We start from the raw sequence: 26,776 nt of genomic DNA, 5'->3' as shown, positions 1-26,776 counted from the left end.
TACATCCTGGGTTACAGGTCCTGACTATGAACATGAATCTAGGATTATTAAGGGTTTGATCCTAAAGGCCTTGAAAAGGAAGGAAAATGTGTAAAGCTGACATGTCAGTGTGCACAATGACCCAAACCTCTTCATAAAGACTTACTGGGGACTTGTGTGCTCCTGTATGGAATCAACTCCATAGTTCCATTTTTACTTGTCGTTTCATTTTCCTGCCTTCCCTGAAGGTGTGCAGGGAACCACATCCAGTGAGGAATGACCAGGTAGATTTGGGTGGCACGAGAGAAGGGGCTTTGTCTTCTAGAAATTGCCCAAACCTATGACTGGCCTGGCTGAGAGTGGCCTCCAAAAATGTAAAAAAAAAAAAAAAAAAAGAAAAAGGCAAATGTATCAAGTGATTAAGACTTGTTGAAGAAAAAGGCTTTGGCCTATTATACAGTTATTTTAAGTCTGAAAAAGCAAACCATAGAAACGAGTGAGGTGTGGAAAGGCCTTTGTTAAGGATCAATTATGAAATGCTTTTTGTTTTGCACAAGGAACAAGATGCTGATTCTGCAGCTTAAGAGTGGAGCTTTGATTTCCGTGATCTGAGTCAAGTTCACACTCTGTGACTGATTTGGGCCCAGATCCATAAAGGGGTTTAGGTGCTTAAAACATGACTTCACTGGGATTTACTCCCCTAAGCTGCCGAGTGCAGTCTCTGGAATTTGACATGCTCCTTTCCACACCCATGTTTGAACAACAGTCTGCTTTATGCCCCAACAGCTCTGTGCCCCCGAAGGATGGCACAGCTGCTGCCCTGCCTGTGCTGGCCTGCCCAGGGCTCGGCAGGGTGTGGGGGGCAGGGATGGGGCACACGGGACAGCAGGAATGGATGAGGGCACCCAGGGAGATGGGCAGGGATGAGAGCACCCAGGGAGATGGGCAGGGAGGGGCACCCAGGGAGATGGGCAGGGACAAAGGGATTGAGAGCACACACAGGGAGATGGGCAGGGATGAAGGGATGAGGGCACCCAGGGCGGTCCCCCTGCCCTGGAGGTGCAGCGGGTGCCCGGCGGCCCTGCCCGAGGCGGGTGCTGGGGCCGCCCCCGAGCGCTGCCCCGCGGGCCCGGCCGTGTCCGCCCCGGGGTAGCGATACCCGGGAAGGGGCAGCATTTGTAACCGAGCCCCGCACGAGCAGGGCCCCAAGCACAGACCGCGGCCCCTGCGCCGCGACGGGGACACCGCGTTCCCCCACACCGGGGGTACAACGCTGAGGGCCCCGCTGCGAACGCTGAGGGGGCCGGGGCAGGCGGGCGGCTGCGGCTCCGCCTCCAACTCCAGCTCCAGCTCTTGCCGCCGCCTCGCCCCCTCACGGCCCCGCGGTCGCTCCTCCCTCCCGTCTGGCGGCCGAGGGGATCCCCCCGCGGAGGGAGGGAGTGAGGGGGCCGAGCCGGGCGGGGCGGGGCGGGGCGGCCGCAGGAGGCCGATCAGCCGCTATAAGAGCGGAAGCGGCGGCGGCAGCTCCGTTCCCTGTGCTTGGCCACCCAGCCCTGCCCGGCCCATCCCGCCGACATGGCGCTGTCCGGAGACCCCCAGTTCAAGAAGCTGCTGGAGTGGCACAAGGCGAACGCCTCCAAGCTGGTCCTGCGGCAGCTCTTCGAGGCCGACAAGGATCGCTTCCAGAAATTCAGGTGAGGCCCGGGCGGCACCGCGTGCGGGGGCCGGGGAAGGGCCGGCCGGGGAAGGGCCGGTCGGGGCCGGGGAAGAGCCGGTCGGGGCCGGTCTCTGCCCGCCATCGCCCCCCGCCGGGCTCTGCCGCGGGTCCGGGCCCCGCCGGGGTGGGAGCGGCGCGTCCTCCGGCCCCGCTCCGCCCGGGCGGGCAGTGTGGCCCGGGGGGCCGGTGCCGCAGCCCCGCCCGCCCTGCCCTGCCCGGTGCGGTGCCCGGGCGGCCGATGGCGGTGCGGTCCGGGCCGGGAGCCGCGCCGGGGCCGGGCCGGTGGGCGGGGGGTGTTCCCGCAGCCCCGAGGGGCGGCCGCGCCGCCTGCCCTTGACTCATCCTTGCGGGCGGTACGTGCCGGGCAGCACAGCGCCCGCCGCTCGCACAGCCGCACTCCGCGCTCCGCCCGCTTAGTCACGACACGCTCCGCGACACGGCCGCGGGGAGCAACCCGGGCTGCGGGGCAGGGTCAGCCCGCCCGCCGTCGCTCCTACAGAAATGCGGCACGGCGGTGATGGAGGAGGGAGTAACAAGTGGGAGCATCGTGACAACGTTCAGCGCCTTCATCTTGTGAAGTGGCACTCGCCGTGTGCGCTGGGGCCGTGCTGGGCAGGCACGTGTGTGGTCACGTTGTCGCACTGGAGCAGCCATATGAAGTGTAATACTCTGTAGATGCAACCCAGACTTGAATTTTAAAGTGAGCCTGGGTGATAAAACGACCCACCGTTCTTGAGTGCTGCGCTAAGACTTGTTGCACGCATCGGGCTTTTCATTAGTGTCCTAGGTGAAGCGATTTTTTTTCCCCATTTCGTCTCCTTAGAAAGTTCTTAAATTGTAATTAAACAGTGCATGTGAAGTCCTACATGCCAATATACAAGAGCTTAAATGTCCTTTGCACTGATGGAAAAGGTATGCTAAATTTTTGGAGTATTCGCTTCACCTGGCTCTTCTAACAGTGATGATGTTACAACTTCTCATGTTGTTATAGAAATTTATCAGTATTATCTTATACAAATCTACCAACTCTTCACTAAGAGAGCTAGTTCTGGTTTCAGTTTTTCCTTTTCTCCAGGATTTTCTTGGTGAAATGTTCTTTACCAGGGTTATCTATTTCAAATAGCTGCCCAAATCCATGTCCTTTTGTGCTTCCCAGAAGCAGAGGAAACAGTTCAAGTATTAAAGGCTTATGTCATCTCTTGTAATCCTTTCTTGTAATTACTTCAGTCCTGTTTCCTGATAAACCCCCACGTTCTAGACCAGGAGAACTTTCTTATAGCAAAGTACAGTTGCAGAGCTGGTGGCCTTTGTTGGACAGATTTGCCTGTACTGGTACACAGATTTGTGTACTGGTGATGGCCACTCTGAGCCAGCCCAGCAGGATGAGGGTAGTTAACATCTCTTCAAAACCCAAGTAGCCTGGAGGTTTTGGTCCTCTGCAGTTTGCACCTCTCTCCTCATGTGCAATTAAGCTTTATGAATATATTTGTTAGCTCTGTAGGTATTATCCTAAAATCACTGAGTGTCTCTCTTCCTTTAGAAGGAAAAGAGAAACTTATACCCATGTGAAAGGGCTTCCTGATACTGGTTCTGGAGGAATTTCAGACTGGTGTGAATAGCTTTTAATCTGAATATTATATATTTGAGCATAGGTGTCTATTTAATGCTATTGAAGAACCCTACACTCACTGATTGCATCCTGCAGAATTTAGATAGAAGATCCTTTTGTCCTTTTTTCTACCTCACAACCTGTATATCCTATTTTCCTGGTTAGGAGCATAGTCACACCTGTAAGATACATCTTTGGCTTTCTTTGCTACCCAAGGTGGTAAGGTGTGGTCTGGTAGGAACAGGGGGTTTTAACAATGTGGGTTGTTCACTGGAAACTACTAGTTTTGAAGGGGTTAGAACTGATATGATGCAGCCATCATAAAACTCAGCAGGTAATAGAGACCTGGGTGCTGATTAAGGTAGTGCTGATGCAAATAACTATTGCAGGGTATAAAGGAATTACACTGGAATGACACTCCTGCTGGTTGGCTTGTCCATTATGAAGGATCAGAAGGAGCCTCCAATCTAAATGGAAAAGGTGATGGGAGATAAAATCCCTGAGGTGCTGCAGGTGAGCTGCTGCTGAAGGGCTGCCTCACTGCAGGGTGGCCGTGGCTGACGTGCCAGGGCTTGTATCCCCCTGGGCAGCACTGCCCTGAGCTGCTGCACTGCAGAGGGGACAGTTGGGCTGAGAACACACTGAGCTGCTCTTTGCATAAAGGGTGGATCCCTCGGTGTCAGGGCTTAGCAGGAGATGACACTGGATGCTGTGTGTTCCACCTTGTGCCTGGGAAGCTCAGTCTGGTGGCCGTTGCTTCGTTTCTGCAGGAAATGTGTTGGGTAGCACCTTTCTGCAGTTTCCTCAAATGAGCAGTGACTTGAATCCAGGCATAATTTCATGGGATATTTTGCCTTCTAGGTCTAGTGAGATTGATTTTTTTTTTTTTTTTTTTTTTTAATTCATACAAGTAAAATAATGAATTGTAGATGTAAGATATATGTCAGGTAAACAAACATGAAATCCTGATCTTTTCTTTGGGGCGTAGTCTCTCCCAGTGTTCTTTCATCTACAGTTTAATATAGAAGGAGAATTTTAAGAGTTCTACTTCTCTAAACAGAAGAAATGTTATTATACTAATGGCCTTGCTGTATCATTAGTGAAATGTGTTCAAGTCCGAGATGAGTCTGTACATAAATTGCATCAGATTTTGAAGACTTGTTCTTATTTTTCTTCTGTACTGTATCAATGAATGGCAATTTTGGCAGGTGAGAAGTCACAGTCCTTCCCTTAGCCAGCCATATTCCAGATATCCTTGTGCTGGATGGTCTGGATTTCAGGATTACTGTTTGCAGCCCACTGAAGAGAAGGTGATTAACAGCACTGATATTGGTTTTCCTTGCTTGCCTGTGTTCTTGCTTATCAAAGAAACATGGCTCTAAGACTGTGCTTGAAGAGACCTTCCTTCCCTTAGTTAGTGCCTCCTGTATTTGAACACCAAAAAAGATGTTACTGTGCTTTTCCTGAAGTTAATGAAACCACCAAAATGTTTAGGCCTTGCTGTAATTCCTGTAACTCAGTTCAGCTCCATCCTTCCTCTGCAGAATCTTGCCTGCTCTGTCACGTTGTGTATGCTTGGAATAACAACTGTGCCATGGCTTGTCCCTGGGAAGGCTCTTCAGTGGTGACTAAAATAACAGTGCATGTTTCTGTGCTCAGGTGTTGAGAAAGAAAAAGCAGGGGAGACAATGACCAAGGCAGAAACACTGAGACTTGAGATGGCTGCAATCTCCTGTGGGGAGTGTGTGAGCAACAGGGAGAGCAAGATGTGCTTTTAGAGAAGGCTGAGTTAGTGGCTGAACTCGGTTCCTCAGTTAGAATAAATGTATGTATTTGGTTGGAAAATAGTGCAAACCAGAAATGGGTAAAAAACCCAGTGTTGTAAAGGACTAGAGGAACTGTAGAACTCACACAGACACAAGGATACGAATACAAACAGGCTCACTTGGTTTCTACTGAACTGCCATTTCTGTGTTTCATTTCAGATATGATATATATATATTTGTATATATATATGTGCTTGTATTCTAAACTGTTAGGCTATAGCTTGCAGATGATTAGTTGAGTAATTTGGAGACTTCCACTGAATCAGTGAGGACTGTGAGACTAAACCATGTGCAAATGGGGTTTAATTCTGCATAGTAGTTGACTGTTTCTGTACATTAAGTTGTATAGATTTTTAAATTAGGCTGTCTCAAGTCTGTATGAAAGAATGACTGACTGTATTTTTAAAAGGATGTGTAGGAAGACAGGTTAATTTTTCAGCAGCAGAAGAATGTGATAAGCTCCTTACTGATGATACATTAGGAAAAAGCTAATTATTGCTGGGGAATGCTGGTGGCTCAGTGAGAACAGAATGTGATTGTCCAACTACGCATCAAATGTACTTCATTGTATGTGGATTTTCACAAGCAGAAAGTGGACACTAATTCACAGCGTGTTGGAAAACATGGTCTTCAATGAAAAGACCACACTGGTAAGTCATTTTTTGAAACTTGTTGGGCAGATTGGTCACTCACATCATCTTTACTAACTCAGTGTAATTAGGGTTCCCGTTGTTGTGTAATATGTAGAGGAGCCCTGTTCAGGAAGGTGCAATTAAACAGCCTGTTGGTTTTGACAGCTTGACTCTGAACACTGACCATGGGGATATCTTACTGGATTACTCCAAGAACCTCGTTACGGAAGACGTGATGAAAATGCTGATGGAACTGGTAACTATTTAAATGTTGCATTAATAAACCAAATAGCTTTTTAGAAAAGCGAAGTTTTGCCTGCAGCTCACTGTTCTTGCATTGCTTATGTTCATTAGCTCTGGCTCTGAGAGACCGTGGAAGTTAAAAGGCATCTGTGTACAAATCTTGGCGCTGTTCAGATTCTTGCATTGTCATCTAGCCCCAAGTTACAAGGCTGTTTTTCAATGTGCAGAGCTGTTCCTTGTGCTCACTGAAAAGATGTTTGTCAGTATAAATTCCAGCTGGCATATAGCTCTGCTATTGAGGTCTGCAGTAAAAGAAGAGATTCCTATAAAATTGCAAGAGGCGGCCATGGCTTCTATACCTACCATTGAAACAATATTTCATATGTCATGCAGTCTTACTTTTGAGATTCATTTGCAGCTGGGTCTATTTTAAGGAAGAAGTTTGTATCATTAATTTCAATTTAGCAGGGTGTCCACATTTACAACCCTTCCTTCTTTAAGTATTGGTTCAGCCAAAGGCTTAGATATATAGGACTCAGATTTTTAAAAAGAGAAGAATTAGCAAAAGTAGCCATAGCAAAATTACTGCCCTTCAGTTTAAAAAAATAAACTCTTAGCTGGTGCAAAGAATCATTAATGAATCTTGTGTCAGTGTGACAACATGGAACTGAGAAATTAGTATGGATTCATTGCATCTTGGTCTTTCAGCACATGTTACTCTGTAACCTCTTAAGGAAACAAACAGCATAAAAATACTTGCTTTAAAATGGGAGAATCAATTCTTTTATCTAGATTCTAGTGGGTCTTTTAATCTAATTTAATTTTTGTTTTACTGTCTTGTGTTAAATGTTCATAGTCTTTGATGTAGCAGGACCCTCGAAATGCATGTTGACTTCCTGCTATTTTTAAGAGGAATCTGTTCTTGCATTTCTCAGGCAAAGTCAAGGGGTGTGGAAAGTGCCCGACAGCGCATGTTCAGCGGGGAGAAGATCAACTTCACTGAGGTAAAGCTATTTCTGTCCGAGGTTCTTTCCCCTCTAGTTGTGCCTGTATATTATGGATGTTCATGCATCTGTGTAAGCAAAGTCTTGAAAAAACTTACTTTAATTGCTCCTTTGAGACGCTGAGTGGCTGTAATGTTTGCTGCACTACTTACAGGAGAAATTTCTACAGCTCTTACTAAAAGACAGAAGAAAATGTGTGTGAATAATGCTACTCAATCCTTCAATACATACCTTAAATTTTTAGAGATTTTGGTGGTATTTTTTTTCTTCTCTTCCCTCTTTTGTAGAGAGGAAGATGAGTTAGATCTTGCAAAGGGCATGGAGCAGAGTATTGCATTCCAGGTATCCCTTACATGCTTTTGCCTAATGTCAGTGTTCATAAAGCTCAGTAAACGGCCTACAGGGTGTGGGTGAGGATTGTGTAAGACTCTGCTTTGGGCTGTGGTGCTGCTTGGCTTTGGGTACGTTTAACAGTCAAGACTATGAACAATCTTGGGAAATTTAGCCATTGTATTTCAGTAGGAGGATGAGTACCTTCCTCTTTTTGGAGGCCTGAAGGTTGTAGTTGTGGTAAAATCTTCACTAAAACATACAGAAAGCCAACTGTACTTTTTTTCTAATATTAAAAATAGGATGAAAACTAGAAACTCAACAGTATGGTGGGTTTTATTAGTATGCCTTAAAAAATTAGAGGCTATTTAGTATGTTTGAGGCAAACTCACAGAAATCAGTATTTCCTTTGACTTGGCTATTAACTGCTTTAGCTGTTGCACAAGCTGTTTGCTTAAAGTAACTCAGCAGTTGGACACTGTATTGTTAGTAAATGATTCATGTTTGTTAAAAGGCACAGTCAGAAACAAATAAAGCTTCACTGGAGAAATGGTTCCTCTTTCTTTTGTATTAATGCCTTCAATTTACAGGTGTAATGAGTGAAAAAAGTGGGAAAAGGAAGTTAGGGAAAGAGGGTGAGAAATCTTAAATCTCTCAGGAGGGTTTTCTCAGATATTGCCCTTCCCCAGCCTCGTGTAACACAAATTATGACAGGGTTGACCCAGCTCTGACTGTACATTATGGAATTCTTGCCACTGGCTGTGTGAGAGCAGCTGAAATCTCAGAAGGATGTGATTTTCCCAGAAAGCACTTAAACACAGTAGTAAACTGTTGCATTTGGTTTCTGCTGCTGTCTTGATAGCACTTAATGTATCAACTTCCTGCATAATGAGTCTAGTAACTTCTGTTTTCTTATCAGGGTGTTTCTTTCCAAGTCAGAAGTTGACTTAGGTTTGAATTTTTTTCTGTTTGTATAGAAAATCCAATCAAGTTGGTTTGGCTCTGTAATAGGATTATGGACAATGTGAAACTGTGGTGGGACATTAAACAGCATCTGTCAAACAGTGGGACCAAACCAAAAGCAATAAGACATAAGGGAGCTGCTTATTGGCAAGAACTGACTTGTCCACTACTCTTGATCTGATTTAGAACATTTTTTAGATTTTTGTCTTAAGTATTTCAGACTTGTCTGTGTTTGATGCTGCAGGCATTGGCTGTATGGTGTGTGCTGATGTGGAAGTTCTTTATAGTGCACCCAAGTGTGGCATTGCCAGGTGTTTGTCCCAGATGAGTTAAAACATGCAGCTTGATATGGCACAAAGAAGGTGCTTTACAAGGTCACTCATCTGACCACTCCTCATGGGGACAGTCTTCACAGCCTGCATGATGTTTGGGAAACACTTTGCTTAGCAGTAGATATCAGGTCAAATCTGACTGCTCCTCAGGGTTAAGACAAAGCATCCTTCAAGCCTGGTAGTGAGCAGTATTCACCAAATACTGTTGCATGGCTGAGCGCTGCAAAAAAATTGCCTCTGTTCACCCCAAATTTAAGTGGGTACACTTGAATTAGCAAGTGAAAGAGGCTTTTCGTATTGCAAGTCAGTAACCACAAACTCAATGATTTTTGAATTAGCATTTGGTATTTAAATCATAACTTGGCAGTTCATATTGTCTGTGTTGTCTTTGTCTCACAATGCCTCTCATTGTAGTGAGGAACAATGAGGTAGAACAGACTAATTTTTTAATTTGTTCATTAGTATTGACTAACTCCTTCATTCTGGATTAAAGCTGTTAAGCCCTTAAACAGGCAAACCACAGGCCAGGTTTCAGTGCTTTGACTTGTGTGCAACTGTGGAGAATTAACATAATACAGTGCATGCTAAGGTTTTTTTTTTTCTCATAACACAACTACCACCTACTTATCTGGTGTGCAAATATTCAGGCAACATTTACTTGTGGGCAGTGGATAGATTAATGTGGCTATTGTATCCTTCTTTGTCAAATGTTTAAATTATTTGTCCTTTCCTACGTGAAATGGATTCCTCAGGATAACTGAGAAAGTGCCAGAGAGAATAACTTTGGCTGCTTGTTATAATAGATTTTTTAGTATTGTCATCATTAAGAAGCAATTTCATTCTTGTCCATCTTAAGCATGCCAAAATAAAGATCACTGAGTACTGACTATTGCTGAATTCTGAACCTCAATTTCTAAATGCTTTTAGGGGATTTTGAGGTTTTGTTTTTTCCAAGTAAACTACTGCTTTGCATATTCTGTGCTGTTGTGGGCCCTCTGCACTGATTGTGTGAGGTGAGAGGGTGATTCAGGTAGCTGCTGATGTGTGTATGTACACACACTGAAAATACTGCCCTACTAATCCCAGTTAATCTAAAGGATTTTGGAGTCTTGGAGATCATACTGCCTTCTGGATGAGGCAGCTGAGGCCTCTGGGTAGAACTTGGAAACAGCTTCATGTTGTTTTCCCTTGTTTCAGAACCGAGCTGTGCTTCACATCGCTCTGAGGAATCGCTCCAACACGCCAATACTTGTGGATGGGAAGGATGTTGTTCCAGAAGTAAACAAAGTGTTGGACAAGATGAAACACTTCTGCCAGGTATGAAGTACCACCATAGCTTATTTGTCATCTTTGTTCCATACCCAGCCAGGTTCTTACAGGTGTGTTGTGAAGCACTGACTGTTTCACATGAGTTATTGGCCTCTTGTTTGAGGTTTACAATAGTTCTGGCTCAGGAGTGGAGTTGGAGCTGTTTTCATTGATTTACTCTTCTCTCTCTGTTCCCAGCTGGGTTTTTCTTTAATGGGCTTTCTAGATCTTGCTCTTTCAGCAGTAATCTTGTGTTTACTTTGGAAGTCTTGTAAATCATTAAGTGCCATTCAAATGTCTCTTTAATTTTTGCTAATTTTTCAACTACTTGACTTCAAGTAGGAACTGCCTCTTAACATTTGTGTAAGATCAGGAGAGAGGTAGAGGCTTCCAGCTCAATTGCAATTTGATTGTACTCTGTTTAAATAATTTCTTAAAGATCTTCTGGTTTTAGGTCCAATTCCTTTGTGATTCTATTTTGTTTGCAGTAGAAGCTCCCTGAATAGTTTTAATGTATTTTAAACATGTCTGGAGGACCTGGACCTGCTTGGTTGCTATTGTGGGTCTTACCCAGGTGGTAGTGACCAACCTTTAACCCATGCAAAATGAACCTGGATTATGTCCAGTTCCTAAACCACAATAACTGCCACTAATTGGTCTGAATTTGGTGGTTTCTTCAACTACTGGGAGGATTGAATGGCTGTAGAAATTCACTGGTTTCTGCCCCTGTAGAGCTTTTAGCTGGTTGAGGTTTTGGTAGTGCAAAACAAGAGTTTTCCCTGGTGCCACCCTCTTGATTGCTCAATGGTGTCAGTCACCACAGCCTGGGAATATCACTCTCCATGCAGGAGTATCTTCTCTGCAAAATAAAAATCACCATAAGCAGTTGCCTTGAAAATATTCACAAAGATGCTTGTTTCAGTTGACTGACTTAGCAGATGGGGTTTTAAGACTGTGGCAACATCATCTACAGGGTACAGGACTGTATATTAAAAATGGGCTTTCTGTTTGGAAAAGTGAAAAGCTTAAACATCTGTAGGGAAGAAGAGCAACTATCAGCATAACTAAGTGCTTTGTAGAAAAATTGCTTTAGAATTGGGGAATTTACTTAGAAGGATTTAATATGCTAAAAAGATTACTTTTGTGTTTGGAAAAAATTTAATCCAGAGGTGATAGATGGGCAAAATTCAGTGCAGAGTTTGCTGCTTAATGGTTGTAATTTTGTTTTAGAACTCTCAGTGAATCTTAAAGAGCAAGAATAGAGCAGAAAGTTATACTATGTGCTGTGAAGGTGCAGCCCAGAAATAAATCCTACTGCAAAGCATACATGCAGTAGAAAAGCTTTTCGAACATTTGATTTGCCAGTAAATCTTTATTTCAGTGGTTTTATTAATATTGGTGTCCTCCAGTTTAGTTAGTGAAGTCGATTCTAACAAAAGACACTTAAAGAACTGCTTCAGGTTCAAATCTTTGTTGCAAATAGTGTAATTCCCTAGATTTTTTCATTTTTATCTATATTTCTCTTGCCTTTGCCAACACTAAATGCTACAGCAGTCCACACAGGAGGAGAGTTTGATCTTGCAGTGTGTTTTTAAATGTGTATTAGACTTGCAGCACTTAGTGAAGTGTAATCTCAGACATAAGCAGATGTCTACCCAAGAAGATAGCTCTGAGTGGAGGCCTGAAGGTCCAGAAGCCTGAGAGTTGTCTTGGGAGACTTCCTACAACAATACCTGCAAACACAGCCTATTGCCAGGGTTAGAATGACTGGCTTTAGTGTGAGTGGAACATCTCATTGCAATGTTTCCTGCCACAGAGAGTCCGCAGTGGGGAATGGAAAGGCTACTCTGGGAAGACAATCACTGACGTGGTCAACGTTGGCATCGGTGGCTCTGACTTGGTGAGCTCCTGATTCTGTGCCCCCTGCACGTCTTTGGGTGGGTATGTGCCTACAGTGACAACAAAATCTGACTGTGGCTTCTGTCCAGGGTCCTCTGATGGTGACTGAAGCCCTGAAACCCTATTCCAAGGGAGGCCCTCGTGTCTGGTTTGTATCCAACATTGATGGGACTCATATAGCCAAAACCCTGGCTGAGCTCAAACCAGACACCACTCTCTTCATCATTGCATCAAAGGTATGTCTGATACAAGCACTGGGCTGTGACTTGCTCTGCCTGTGAAGAATTCAGTCAGAATAGAGGTCTGTCCACAGGGAGATCTAGATCAGGGACTTCTAACAGGATTATTTCTAAATGGGCCTGTTGGGATTCATTCTAAAGTTGCAGTCCAGGCTTGTGTTGCCACTGAAATACTTAGGGATTCATAAATCAAGAGCTGAAAATTACTTAACCTAAACCAGATACATGAGCAATTTCAGGTTGTCTGGGGTGTATTTCTCAATCAATGCAAGTTTAAGTTTTATTCACAAGTTTATTTGTACTTCTCTGTGGGTGGAGTGTAAGATCCTATGTAGTTATTTCTTTGAAATTCTTGTCTCATTCCTAAAGGTCCTGTATGTTAAGTGCACTTGTTAAGTGTTCTGGCTTTTTGCATTAATGAATTGTATGTAGTTTAAGACTCTCCATTTTGTTTTAGGAAAGTAACAAAATACCTTCACCTAAATCACTTAAATGCAGAGTTCCTTGAGCACTATAAATACTAAGCTGCTTTACTTAGAAAGTACCAGCAGACTATCTTTACCTCTTTAAGGTGACACTTATTTCTGATTACAGACTGAATAGCTGCCTTTAAGTCTTGCCTTGCTAATAACTGACTCTGTAACCATAATTGCCAGTTCCATCTTCCTGTGAGGAATGGTTCTGTCTGAGCAGGGGGAAGGGATGGAGGGAAACTCTGTAGTTATGTAACTTGGGTTGCCTTCATTTGTAAAGCACAGTAGAACCTTTCTGCTGTTGAAGACAATCTGCAGCAAATGAACATGTGCAGTGCTGGCCTCGGTGCTCATTATCTGATCTTGGCAATGCTGCAGCTGAGCAACAACTTATGGAATAACAAGGAAACTGCACAAAGTAATACTAATGGTTACTTGCAATAATTGAGTCCAGGGATCACGGTTCAAAGGCTTAGAAAACTGCCAGATTGAAAGAGTAACACTTCAGTTTCTGTTTGCCAGACTGTAGTTAGATAATTGGATACATTTGGAAGAGGATGAATGGCATTTTTTTTCCATAACAGGCTTGTGTTTCATAATGAAATATTTCTGGAGATGGATGAGAGTAGTTTGAATCTGGTGTTCACCCTTAAAGCTAAATTTTGATGGCTGAGTAAATCAGAATGGTTGTAGATATTTGCAAAACTGCATGACTGAACTTCTGTGCACACTTCATGAAGCAGGAAAATGTTTTCCTCTAATCAGCAAAAGAAAATTATGGCTAGAATCTTAGCAGAAATGAGTGTTCCTCCATGAAAAAGTAGGAATTGAAAATAAAGAGGACAGTCCAGCTGGGTTATCCCATTTTGATGCTCAGTTAGTTCCTTTTTAGTTGAGTAGTAAAAGTTTGAGACTAAAGTTTTTTACTTTAGCCTTTTACTAAAAGTTTTGCAGAGCAGTTAGAGGAGTGGGAAGGTAGGAAATAGGGAATAATTGTTCCAATTCCAGATACATGCTAATTTAAAAGTAGGTGGGTAAATCTAGCAGCATTAGTGTTCACTGGATTAAAGGGTTTGCTTTTCTGTGCAGTCTGGCAGCAGCTGTGTGTTAGCACGTCTGGCTCTGGTTGTCTGGAACGTCTGATGCTTTAGCAACCTGAAGTTGTTTGTTTTAAGAAGTGTTTTACTCATCTCCTTGTTTTTGCTGTGCAGACTTTCACCACCCAAGAGACGATCACCAATGCAGAGACAGCCAAAGAGTGGTTCCTGCAAGCTGCTAAGGATGTAAGTGGGGCTGTTTAGGGGCACCTGACAATGCAGCAGCTCTCGGTTGTGTGGCTCCTCCCTGCTCCTTCTGTGTGCTTTGGAGCAGAGCCAGTGACTGCCCAAACACAAGCTCAGCAAATGCTGTACTTAGATCACTTCAGTGCTTTGTTAGTGACACACTGTTTGTCCAATCAAAGTGATAAACCCACTAGTTTTTCGTTATAAATGGTTGTCATGCATTGTTCCCCCAAATCCTCCCTGCTGAGTAATAGAGTGCAGTGTTTGCCTTGGAGCTGGCCAGTACTGTGGTACAACTACTGATATATGCAAATCCAGGAATACAGGGTCTGTGGCATTACCTTTTAATTCTTGGCAAATCCTTGAAAGCTGGAAATGAAGCTATGGTTGGAGTGATACTCTGACATTTCTGTGGCAGGTGGCTGTGCTATGAATAGAAACCTTGTATTTGGCTCATGCTCTCCTATTTCTAACTCTTACAAGGAAAAAAGCAGATACTGCCTCTTCAGGTAATTAAGGTGGTCTTTAACCTGCTCAGTCAGGATAGCTGTACTTAGTTTGAAAGCTGGGCTTTGAAATTCCTCATTACACTACTGTTGCAGACAACTTTGTTCACCAGAACTGAAAGACCAAAGTCTGAATCTGGAGCTTGAGGTTTATCAGTAGTTCCAGTTGACTGTTTGACCCTGGCTGGAAGGGGTGTGCCTGTGCAGCCAACTCCATGTGCTGTGAAGTGCTGGTGGTGGTGTCCAGCTGATAACTGCTCTGAGGGAACTGCTGTGCTGCTCTCCAGAGGGACTGATGGGAATGGGATCTTTGGGCATGCTGCCAAATCCCACAGTCAGTGTGAATTATGTGATTTCGAGTTTGTAACACAAAAAAACTTGGTGATAGCCAACAGTATTCTGTGTAAATGGTAGCAGATCAGCTTTATAATCAGAAATTAAAATAATTAGTATTTTAGATCTAACTATATTTTTATCTTTATTAAGCCTTCAGCTGTGGCCAAGCATTTCGTTGCCTTGTCTACCAATGCTGTAAGTATAACCAGTCCAGTTTATTTTTTCCATGTACCTTTGAGATGGCCTCCCTTGATAATCTAGTAAGGAAGCCTATCTTTTAAGATACTCGAATACCAAATTTTACCATTCCTCTTGAGAGGAAGCCTTTTCTCTACTGAAAGTAACTGAAACAGTTCTAGAACATTGAACTTCCATTATAGAACGGATGTGTGCTTTTTCTGCTAGAGCTTTAAATCTGAAATCAGGAGCTTTTATACTTGAAATGACTTGTTATTAATGAGTGTTACCTGTAATTGCTTGAGTATGTGTGAATGCAGTTATGTAAACAAATATTAGTCTGAACTCCAAGCAAGGGCTGAAGTGGCACAGGTGGTTTGAATAGTGCTCCTGCTGAACATAATGTACCCTGATGTGGTGTTCTATGCAAATGTATGAAGTGGAGAGACCAATTAGGGGAGAACTGTGCAGTCATTGGCAGGCTGTCAGGTGCTGTGATGGGAAATTCATTTCTTCCATTAGGGTTCTGTTAGTTATAAAGTGAATGTCAGTCCAACTCTGAACTATGTGGCCACCTATATTCATCAGAAAATGAATGTATGTCATTGATTTTTAATAGATATCTCTGGGAATGAAGATATATTTTTGTGATGGATGCTACGCATTTTTAAAAATAGAGGATGTAGTTGTGGAATTATGTATTTCATAGGTACCCAACTTGTGTTTATTTGCTGCATATAAGGCATACTGTTGGTTTTACTTATGGTGTTCTTACATGTTTTTTGCTTTTTTTGTTTTAGCCTAAAGTTAAAGACTTTGGAATTGACCCAGAGAACATGTTTGAGTTTTGGGATGTAAGTAAATGTCTAATGTTATGTGGTAGATGTTAACTGTTAGCATTTTCTGAAGCAAGTAAAGTGATTCCAACTAGATGTCTGGAAACTGCCAAAGCACCTAAATTATAGTAGTTGTATTCAGTGCACTGAAACACTTAAACTCTTAACGAAAGGCAAATTGGGAACATGTCAGGCAAGCAAAACTCTTGGCCATGACATTAAAATCCTGCGGTCAGAAGTCTGCAGAGGAGCCTTCTGTGTTCTTGGCTGTCCAGTCAGCTGGGGAGTAACAGGAGATCCAAGTCTTGGCTTATTCCTCCATGCAAGCAGTTATTATAAGCTGTGACATTTGACCGTTGGTGTGTGCAGTGTATAAGCTAGACCTGTAAAGGTCAGATGTCAGAAATGGGAGCCTACTTTGGTATTTTGTAGCAGATGCATATTTAAAGTATGCTGCCCTTAGTCTTGTCCTTATGCTTAACTAGAAACAAGTTGGTTTTCTCACTGATTAATTGCCTGATAAAGTAGGTTTTAAAGCTGCTGTCTAGAAATGTCCTAGAGTGTTACCCTTCCCTAGATAGGCTCAGAGTCTTGCTGAAGCAGGCTGTACCTAGAGAGTGGTGACATTATGAAAGCAGTTAATACAAGCTGCAAACTTGGGATTTGGAAGTGAACCGGAATCAAGGGATCTGGCTCAACAGATATGATATAAATTGGACAAGTAGGATAACTTCAGACTTTAAAAAAATGCATACCTAAGGGGTAACCTTAGGGGCTACTGTGAGGTGCAGGTTCCCTTGGCTGTGCCATATAACATGTAGTCAACTGTAACCAGAAAGAATATTGATTTTTGCTGATGTCTAAACACATGCTGCTGTTTTGTAATAGTTTGAATAAGTTTAAATGTCAAAGCTTTGCACTTGTCCATCTAACCCAATCTCTTGTTTGCAGTGGGTTGGTGGCCGCTACTCTCTGTGGTCTGCCATTGGTCTCTCCATTGCCCTGCATATTGGTAGGTACTCCTGGGAGCTCACCCTGCCAAGAATTACTCTGTTTGCTTCAGGAATATAACTGTGGGATGCTTTAATAATAGTGGGTTGTGGATCAGGTTTGGGGTGAACATTATTTACCCAGCCTACTCTGAGGAGTTGGATATTTGTGCTAAAAAAGTCTGTAATGCAATAGAAATGTCAGTATTTTAGTACTGCAAATGCAGCTTTGGAAATCACCCATATTTGGGTACAAATAATCAAATAGCATCTCTTTAGTCACTCACATAGCCCAAAGTGACTGATTTATGTAAAGCCCTGTCAATATTGAAAATCAGACCTTGCAACTGCCATTCCTAAGCTTGGAGTGGGGTGTTTAGTACCTGTGAATATACACCCACTAAACACCAAAATCCTGTGTCTCCAGTTCTGCATATGGGCTCTGTTCAGTATTGTTAACTATCTCCTCCTCCCATTAATTCCTTGTGTTCCAGTACTTGCTCATCCTGCCTATAGAGCCTGGTGGTTACATTTGTTCCCTCATCACTGCTTTCAAATGTTTAAAGCCTGAAACTATAATGTCATTTGTTTTTCTAAACAAAAGCTAGAATTCCCTTCGACTGGGGTTAAAAGAATAACAGTGGGTTTGGTGTTTTTGGAACTATATGAATAGGAGTTGTCATGTGTAGAAAAACTTATGATAAGAGCAAAATAAACCCGTCAGGCACGGACTGTTTTGTCTGCAATAACTGTTCATTGCTGCTGTCAGACAGAATTGGTGCTGGCTGCTGACATGCCAGTCTATCTGCACTTCTTCCTTAGACCCTTCATCTCCCACAGCTGCCTTCTGACCATAGGTAGAGCTGCTGCTTTGATTGCCAAGCACTTCACCTCCTAATTCCTACAAAAGAATCAGGATTTCTGTCTTTGCAGGAAAGGAAGCTAAAGTTAGTTCAAACTTGCTGAAAACTATATAGCCTTAAAGCAGGCTCTGTATTAAATGCCTCTGTTTTCCTTCTAGTTGTTCATTCTGTCTGAATGGGGATTTTAGGCAAAGGTTTTTTGAATTATGTTTCATGAAGTCCAGGCTTAAAGCATAAGTAAATGGCTTAGGGAATGCAAATGTCAGGAGAAGTCAAAGTACACCTTTAAATTAAGTACAGAGAGTACAGCGATTAGTAGTTGGGAGTCTTGCTGCGTACAAGGAATCAAAACTGTTTTACAGTTGTCTCTACGAGAAAAATCAAGTTTGAGTTGTAATAGTAAATACAAACTGACTCTTTTCATTGTTAGGTTTTGACAACTTTGAGAATCTGCTTGCAGGAGCCCACTGGATGGTGAGTGTGGAATCCCTGTTCCAGATTTGTTCCTCTTTAAGATTTGTTAGTAATGTAACTGAGGGCAGGTTGGTTTCTAATGTTCAGCTCCCTGGGTCCTCTTAGTGCTCCTAAAACAACAGTGCTTGAGAAGCTCTCCCTGAACCAAAGCAACAACCAAAACAATATAAGAGTTGGGAGGGGTGCCAATTGCTTTATCAGAAGTGTTAGTTTTCCCTTGTGTCCTGCAGGATAATCACTTCCACACTGCCCCCCTGGAGAAGAACGCGCCTGTTCTGTTGGCCATGCTGGGGGTGTGGTACATCAACTGCTACGGCTGCGAGACCCACGCCCTGCTGCCCTACGACCAGTACATGCACCGCTTCGCTGCCTACTTCCAGCAGGTGGGCAGGGTTCCAGAGGAACATGGGGATAAGCCTCTGTCCTGGCTCTAGGACCTGACTGCATGTGCTGCTTAAAACTGCAGGCCCTTAAATTCATGTAATCAATGGCCTGAAGAGACTGGTGCCAAGATTTGTCGCGACGCGGGAAGAAAGTGACGCTCAATATGAGAATCAGCAAGCTTCAGTTTATTATTTAAATAAGTTAACTTTTATACAATTTAGTTTGTTTTGGGCGCATGCTTACAATAAGGTGATTGGATAGCTCAGTCTGTACACGCGTCTCATGTCTCCAGTTCATTGGACCTGATGTTCTGTCCACGCGGTCTGACATAATACTTGATATGTAGAGGCCTTCATAATTAGGGGCTTTCTGAAATTTGCAGGTGTACCTTTATCTCTAGTTTCTCAAGGCTTTCTTACTATAAACATACTATGTTCTCAAACCTTATAACTAGACACACAGCTAACAAGTATAAACATTGCATATTTTCACACAGTCTATAAGCATAAACATTACAGCTTACAGCTTCTAGTCATGTCAAGCAAGGCCTACAGAAATGCAATTGAAATTGTTCACAGAATTTGAATCCTGCCACAAAGATTGATATTGGCTTATTTGCTCGGTTACTTTAAAGATGTTTTCCACATACCTCCATTGTCTTGATGTCCATAAATTAAGCAGCTGTATCCCTGATACTTAGATAATTTCTGTAGTGGAGCAGTGTTTGTTATAGCTGAAGTATGTATGGGACCTTGCCCTGCTACTGAGTGATACCACCCTTCCCTTCTTTCAGGGTGACATGGAGTCTAATGGCAAGTACATCACCAAGAAGGGCTCTCGTGTGGACTACAGCACTGGCCCCATAGTGTGGGGGGAGCCTGGCACCAATGGGCAGCATGCTTTTTACCAGCTCATCCATCAAGGTAAGCTGACACCAGGCAGTGCTGCATCCTGGAATTAAATTCTGAATGGCTGCAAAGCTGCAGGAGTCTGCAGAGTCAGCACTGGTTTGGAGGTTGGCTCTTACCTAACCTGGCCTTGCATTGCTGTGGGGCTCTTAATTAGTGGCTTTTGGAGGCTACAAGATGCAGGTTTTACCTACAATAAGGAGGGTCAAGTAAAGCTGAAACTACTGAGCTGTGTTGTTACTTCCCCCTGCTGTTGATAAGAAAAAAGCTCTTTTATAAAACTTCTAGAAGTGACTGAGTCTGCCAGTAACTCTGAAAACGGGGTGAGAATTGAAGATTTTCTAGGACTTTGCTGTTGCAGGGTTATTAACCTGGCTTTTCCTACAGGAACTCGCATGATTCCCTGTGATTTTCTGATCCCAGTCCAGACCCAGCACCCCATCAGGAATGGCTTGCATCACAAGGTAAGTTCTTTGTCAGGGCACCCTTATTTCTTGTGGCTGAAGGCTTTGAAGCTTATTTGGTATTGCAGTGTGCAATATTTCTAAATATCCTTTTTAAACTATACACTTGGGCTCTGTCAGCATTCACAATAGATTTGAAAATATCTAAATCATAATTGCATATGATCTGTAATAGGTAATACAGTGGTGTGTTTGTTCTTGAAGAAATTACGGCCACAGTTCTTGAGGCAGCTCAGTGGTGTGTCCTGTGGGCCAACTGAAGCTGGAAAGAGTTGAGCAATTAAGTATTTGGAGGGAAAATTCTTTGTAGGAGTTGCAAGGAGTGTAATTCTTGCAGAGCAGGAAGAAATAAACTCAGACGTGATGTGACAGCATCTCTGAGGAAGTTTTCAAGTCTTAAACTCTAGGATAAAACTTAATCAGTGTAATGGTGTGGTTGGGGTGGTGGCTTCTACACAGATGTTCTTAACCTGTACAATTTTTCATTTAATGTATTGTCCAACTAAGGATTTCCACTGAACTAAGAATTTTATTGAACTTCCATAGGTGGAAACATGTCCAGGTCTACCACTTAATACATACTTCAGAAAAAGCATGTTTCCTCGTGAAATTTCAGTCTCATCACGATTTCAGATTACACAATTGGAATGGCACTTGTAATAGTAACTTTTTGGCAAGTAACACCAAGTTCAGGTGGAAGTTTGAGTATGACTTTGCAAAGGAAGGGGAGTAAAGGTTTCATTTGACTGTAGATACAGTAGGAGTTTATCTTCAGTGTAAACACACGTGAATTTGCAGGCTAACATTAGAGAGGGAATAGGAAACTAGAAACTTGTACTGCCTTGGTAGGGATTGGTATGTAAGATGCTGTGGGGATTTTCCTGCCTACAGATGAGTAAGTGCATCTTAGTTGGTTATCTGTGACTAATCTTTGCACCTGGATTTCCATAGCATGGCATAAAAGCATAGACTATACTGGGTGAAAGGGCTGGGTGAGGTCCTGGCTCCTCTGTTCTTGGTGGGAGATTTGCTGCCACTTTTGGCAGGGGCAGGATTCTGCAAAGCTTGTCCTGGTTGTCTTTGGATGCACTTTAAAATAGCAGTTAAGTCTCCTGGCACTCTGAAGTAAAAAGCAATAGTGGGCATTATGCAGCTAAAGCTGCTACAGTGTTAACAACAAGACTTGTAAGTCCAGACTGGGTGTTGGTATGGATTGGAGCATAGGTACCACTATTCCAGCTGAGGGAATGGAAAGCTGAGCTGTGTTTGTGTGCACCTGCTAGATCCTTCTGGCCAACTTCCTGGCTCAGACGGAGGCCTTGATGAAAGGGAAGACTGCGGAGGAGGCTCGGAAGGAGCTGCAGGCGGCCGGGCTGAGCGGGGAGGCTCTGGAGAAGCTCCTTCCCCACAAGGTACCTGGGCCCTGGCCCGTGGGCTCTCCTGTGGGGGCAGTGCAGCAGCCAGGGTGGGGTGGCACGGGGGGAACCTCGGCAGGGCACTCAGAGCAGGTGCAAGGAGCACTTGTGCTAAAGCTCTCTGCTCTGGAGCCTTTTGGGACACTTCAGGAGAGATGAACTATCAGCACTGCCCCTGGGATATTGCCTGGTTTTACTTCTTGTAGCCCACAGCAGCCAGCAGTGCTGCTCGGAGAGAAGTTTGCTGTTGTATTTGTAGTAATAACACATGGAAGTGCTACAATTTTCTGACTGAAGGTGGTAGTCCTCAGAGCTTTCAGGACTTTGCTTTTACTGCTAATGCAAATAGTTCAGTAAGGACTGTGAGAAAAATATGAATGATGTAAGTTTTACAATATATTAGATGACAATGTAACTCTTGTTTTGAAAGGTCTTTGAGGGAAATCGACCAACCAATTCCATCATGTTTACAAAACTCAACCCTTTCACTCTGGGAGCCATCATTGGTGAGTAAATAGGTCTCTCATCTGTGAATGTTTATTAAGACTTTCTGATCAAGTTTATTGATAAATCTCTTTCTGCTTACAGCCATGTATGAGCACAAGATATTTGTTCAAGGAGTTGTCTGGGATATTAACAGTTATGACCAGTGGGGGTAAGTTTCCTTGTTCTGTTACTTGCATATTTATTGACTGTGATATTTCTTAATCTATTCTGACTTAGAAAAGACAATTAAAAAAGTGTCATATTTGGAGCAAATTATTATAGGATAGTTTTAAGTGAAAACATTTTCTAGGGATAAGTCACTGTGTGTCCTTATTCAGTCGTGCATAGTGACTTTAGGTACAATTTTAGCTAATCCTGCTTAGTTGGATTTAGAAGAATACTATGAATGCAGAAAAGGGGCAGTAATGAGGAAGGTAGTCAAGCAGGCTGAACACATGCTCTGAGAATTAGAAAGGAAAAATATTTTCCCTTATAGAAAGTGAAAAAGAGTTATTTTACCTCTAGAAACATTTAGTAGGCAGTTTGAATAGCATCTGTTAAGCCAAAGACTGACCACCTCTGAGTTTTCCTATCTGGAGAGGTAAGAACATTCCTGGCAGAGGTCTGCATCTGTGACTGAGGGTTGTGGAGCTCCATGTGCACAACAGCATCTTTGAGGAGTTTGTCATTGGAATGGACAAACTCCTCACAATGGAAGATGTAATCAGGAGCTAATCAGATTGTTTTTAATCTGTAGTAATAGGAACTGTACAACATACTGTATGAAGGCTTAGGTAGAGGGATTGGGGAAAAGGTAAGATTTTTCAGGTGCAGCCTGCCTAAGCTGTGAGGGCTTATTTTGAAGAGCACACTTGCTCTACAGGCATAGAATATCAGTTTACACTAAGCTATCTTCTTAAAGGCTTGAAGGGTAGCCTTCTTAGAGCTATGTTCTTTAAAATATTGTAGTATAACCTGAGAAGGAAAGACTGGCTAGTACAAGCTGTACTGCTATAAACTCTGAAACCAGGAGTGGGATAGGAGTAAGTACAGCTTATACTGCCACACATGAAAATCCAGAATGGCATCCAAAACTGTGGAATGTGAGGACATTAGTTTCTTACAGCAGTTGGACCATCCCAGGTTCTTATCCTGTGAGGCTGTAACTCCTGGATAGCCCTCTGTAGTGCTGGGGATGCTTCCAGGCCTGCAACTCAGCTGCTGTTTATTGTCTTGGTGCCATAAATTGGTGTTCTGAGCAGTGTCATGGTCAGCAGTGAACAGGAGCAAGAGCACTGGGGCAGGCTGCATAACACAAGTGAATGCTGAGGGGAAAGGACTCTGCTTAACTTCAGAAACAAAATTTTCTCTTTAGACGTCGTGAAATTTGAGCTGTTTGTTCAGCCAAGCAGCTGTGAGAACTCCAGTTGTTTATGAATGGCATTGAGTGAAATACTTTCTCAGTAGTTTGTGAGGGGAAAAGCATTATAGTGTTCACTGGGAAATTACTTTTACCAGCATCTATTTTTAATGTTAATGGCTTATGGTAAATACTCTTAAGTTGTTAGCACTAATGTCTTTTTGCTTTTCAATTCACTAATGTTTTTCGTTCTTCTGCTGCTTTTATAAACGCAGAGTTGAGCTTGGAAAACAACTTGCCAAGAAAATTGAGCCTGAACTGGAGTCAGATGCTCCAGTGACATCTCATGATAGCTCAACAAATGGGCTCATCAACTTCATCAAGAAACACAGAGCCTGAAAGGAAATACTTGGAGGACATCGCCAATCTCACCACCGAATACCCAAATCTGTTGTAGTTGTGCTTTTTTAGCCACTTCCAACAAACATAGCACTTTACAGATGTAGCTTCTTCACTTGTTGCAGTTAATCTTGTTGCGTCAAGTGTTACAAATGGAAACTAGTTTTGTGAAACCCTGAGATTGTCTAGTTGCTTTCTATTTTTGTGGCTGTTAATCTGTAAAGTGCAGCTGGTATATTCCTCAATTCTTGCCCCTCAAATTCCTTCAAGATGATCACCTACTGATATTAGAAAATAAAAGGTATGATGGATGAGTAAAACTTCTTCACTCTTTATCCTTAAAGTGCAGCCCTAGTAACATTTGCCTCACTCACTGTGTAAGGTTCTCTGAAGCCAAGTAAACTAACTTCTGTCTCTTTGGACTGGTTCTGCTGTAAGCTGGAAACTAGAATCTGTTCACACAATCAAATCTACAGCTGTAGGTTGTTCAGGTTACACATTTCATGCATTTGAGCAAGATAAGAGATTTATTTTTTTTTTCCGAATGCTACTGTGAAAACGCAAGTTTACTGATGTTTGGTAAAAGTTTTCATGTTTTGTCTGTAAGCTATGTGCACAGCTCTCCGAAAAAGAAGAAAACTGGAGCGACTGATACCAGTTTTCCAGAGTTTGTGAAGCAAAAGGTTGGGATCACTTGCGGAAGAAATGTATTTTTGGTATCCTAGAGGGGCAATTTCACACTCTTAAATCAGCATCACTGCCCAACAACAACAACAAAAAATAGAGAAACCTGTTTGTCAACAAGTTGTTTATCCTCTTTTGTCCCCTACTACTGTTACCCCCTCTTTGCTAGTGGACTGGCATGCTCTGGCTATTGTTCTGTAACACCTTTAATAAAGGTAAGACACAAGCATTGAAAGGAAACTGTGGTTCTCGTGCCCCCAACCCTTCATGACAAATGCTGACTGCCCTGAGCTGGTACCTCTCAATGCCCATCTTTGTTGGATGGCAGGACCTCCTCCAATCTCACTGATCTGTCACACTAACACCTTCATACTGTGTTATGGATTATGATCAGCTCTGTCAAGCAAATTTTTTTTGCATAAAATGCGATCTCAGAAAGAGAACCGACTAGAGGGGAAGCATCATGTTTTCTTTCAAAGGAGGTTTTACACCTTTCATCCCCTTGTGCCCAGCTCCGTCCTCTTCCTGCAGCGGAGTGAAGGGAGCGCCTTTGGCGTCTCCCTGCTGTTTGTGCGGGCGGTGCCAGACCAGCCTCGCGGAGCTGAGGGAGGCGGCCCTCGCTGAGGGGAAGGAGCGCGGCCCTCGCTGAGGGGAAGGAGCGCGGCCCTCGCCGCCATTGCCGCGCGCGGGGCGCCCCCTGCCGGCGGGAGGGCGGGACCGTCCCCTCAGGGCTCCCTCATGGCCCGTTCCTGCCCCTGCCCGCGGGTGTCACCCCAGAACTTCACCTGCAATAAACTTTACTGGCGATTTACCGACTCGTTACCAAAATCGCCAAAACTGTGACCTTATGGTCTACAGAGCAAATGGCTGCTCTGTGCTGTAACGCCTCAGGGCTGTAGTCAAACACGGAATGGAAGTGGTAAAGAGCTGTTTTCCCCTGTGCAGTTGAGGGCAGGACCAGAGGGGCCACAAGTAATGAGGAGGGGACTGTGGCTGCATTTTCAAAATGAAATGGCGTAAAACCTGCATATGGTTCAGGAACCTGCTGTCAGTGACAGAGCTGGAGGCCAAGGAAACAATCTCCCTGTTCCCTGGGCCCGTCCTCGCTGGCAGCCCTGCGGAGGGGACAAGTGATCCTGTCCGACCTGACACACGTCCTGTCCTCCGGCATAACAAACACAGCCAGATGGTGGCTCAGTTCTTTGAGCTGCAGTGGGTTGGTTTAAATCCTTCTGTTTAATATCAAGCCTGTCTTGATATCAGTTCCTGCAAGAATGAAACTGATTTCTTCACGAATTGTGCTTGGATAATAATAAAGTCCAGCCCAGTCAGTTCTAACTGGGAGATTGTGATGAGCAGGGCCGAGCTCTCTGAAACTCTGTTGTCGTATTACAGGAGAGAATGAAAGGTGCCTGAAGTGAGCAGAAACTTGTCAGACCCCTAAAATGGCACACAATCCCTAATCCTCAAACCAGTGCAATTGCTACAAGATATGTTCCTCTTGAAGGCCTCTGAGGAAATACTGTGTGGAGATGCTTTAGTCAGGGTAGTAGTTAATTTGATGATATATGTATAAAAAAACCAATCTTTACACTTGCAATGCTAATTTGACTCCATAACTGTAATAGCTTCTCATAGTCAAAATTAATATATGAATGTATTTTAAGAGTTCTCGAAAAGATAATTGCTGTATTCAAGGAAAAATTCTAATATTTTTAAAGAAAATTACACTAAATTCATACTGTATTCCCACCGGACATGTACTTAATATAGACTGTGTGGGTTTGTAAAGGAGGAATATGTTAGCATAGTAATTGATATAAAAAAAGCATCTCCAGCAGCTATGACTGTAGTGAAGACATCTTCCAGTCCTTTTGTTTAAAGAGAATTTGGCAGGAATAATCAATAAGTGATCTCCTTTGACCCAATTCCAGTGATCTGATCTGCTGGGACTGTTCTAATTTCCAAACTATCCTCCACTACATGCAGAGTTCTGCAGACTCAGTGATGGTAACAGTGTGAGCTTAGGCTACTTGAAGGAGGATAAGAAATAAAACTTCCCAAGCTACACCAGGAGCTTCAGTTGAACCTGTTGCTGTTCTGGAGAAACAAAAAGCACTTACAGATCTGCAGTGCTGGTGCTGAAGTGGACAGGTCATGAGTCTGTACAGAGCAGTCAAATAAAAAGAAGAAAGCTTTACCTCATTCGTTCCTTTGCCTTTTCTCAATTAAAATTTAATATTTAGCTGTTCTTGAAAATATTCTGCTTTGGCAATTCCTGCTGTTACTTTTGTTAAAAAGAATCGGAGTTTGGAGAGTTAGGTAGATGATAGCATATGATAGAGTAGTCAAGTTGAGAGCGTTAAAGTTTTGCATAAATCTGGTTTTGAGAAGTTTCAGTAGGATGTTGACGGGTGTGCATCTTGTCAGCTCCTATGTAGATAAAAGTGAACCAGCTCACAGGCAATGTTAATGAAATATTTTAGGGATTACAGGGTGTGGCAAACAGAAAGCAGTTTGGCTTCCAGAGAGAAGGGTTAAACAGCTTGGATTAATGAAAATTCAGCAGAGAAGAGCATGCTTTGGGCTGCTCTCTCAGTCAGACCTCAGTGCTAGGAACTGTATTGCTCTACCTCCTCTGAAAGAGGCTTTTCAAGT

At 43.3% G+C, this 26,776-nt stretch overlaps 1 protein-coding gene across 1 annotated transcript; it reads left to right on the top strand.

Moving 5' to 3' along the window:
* Positions 1-1,428: 1,428 nt before the first annotated feature.
* On the top strand, positions 1,429-24,353 carry GPI (glucose-6-phosphate isomerase). The gene is made up of 18 exons (XM_027701528.1): positions 1,429-1,673; positions 5,929-6,019; positions 6,942-7,010; positions 9,833-9,952; positions 11,760-11,843; positions 11,932-12,078; positions 13,766-13,837; positions 14,830-14,874; positions 15,657-15,710; positions 16,644-16,704; positions 17,975-18,018; positions 18,249-18,401; positions 19,196-19,325; positions 19,698-19,774; positions 21,058-21,186; positions 21,620-21,695; positions 21,778-21,844; positions 23,311-24,353. Exons 1-18 carry the CDS (start codon positions 1,555-1,557, stop codon positions 23,432-23,434), a joined length of 1,662 nt encoding a protein of 553 aa, XP_027557329.1. The 5' UTR covers positions 1,429-1,554; the 3' UTR covers positions 23,435-24,353.
* Positions 24,354-26,776: the final 2,423 nt, after the last annotated feature.

This window comes from Neopelma chrysocephalum, unplaced genomic scaffold, assembly GCF_003984885.1.
Source record: "Neopelma chrysocephalum unplaced genomic scaffold, ASM398488v2 Primary Assembly neopelma1_159, whole genome shotgun sequence".
NCBI lineage: Eukaryota > Metazoa > Chordata > Aves > Passeriformes > Pipridae > Neopelma > Neopelma chrysocephalum.
The sequence above is the reverse complement of the archived record's forward strand: the minus strand, read 5'-3'. Positions and strand labels throughout refer to the sequence as shown.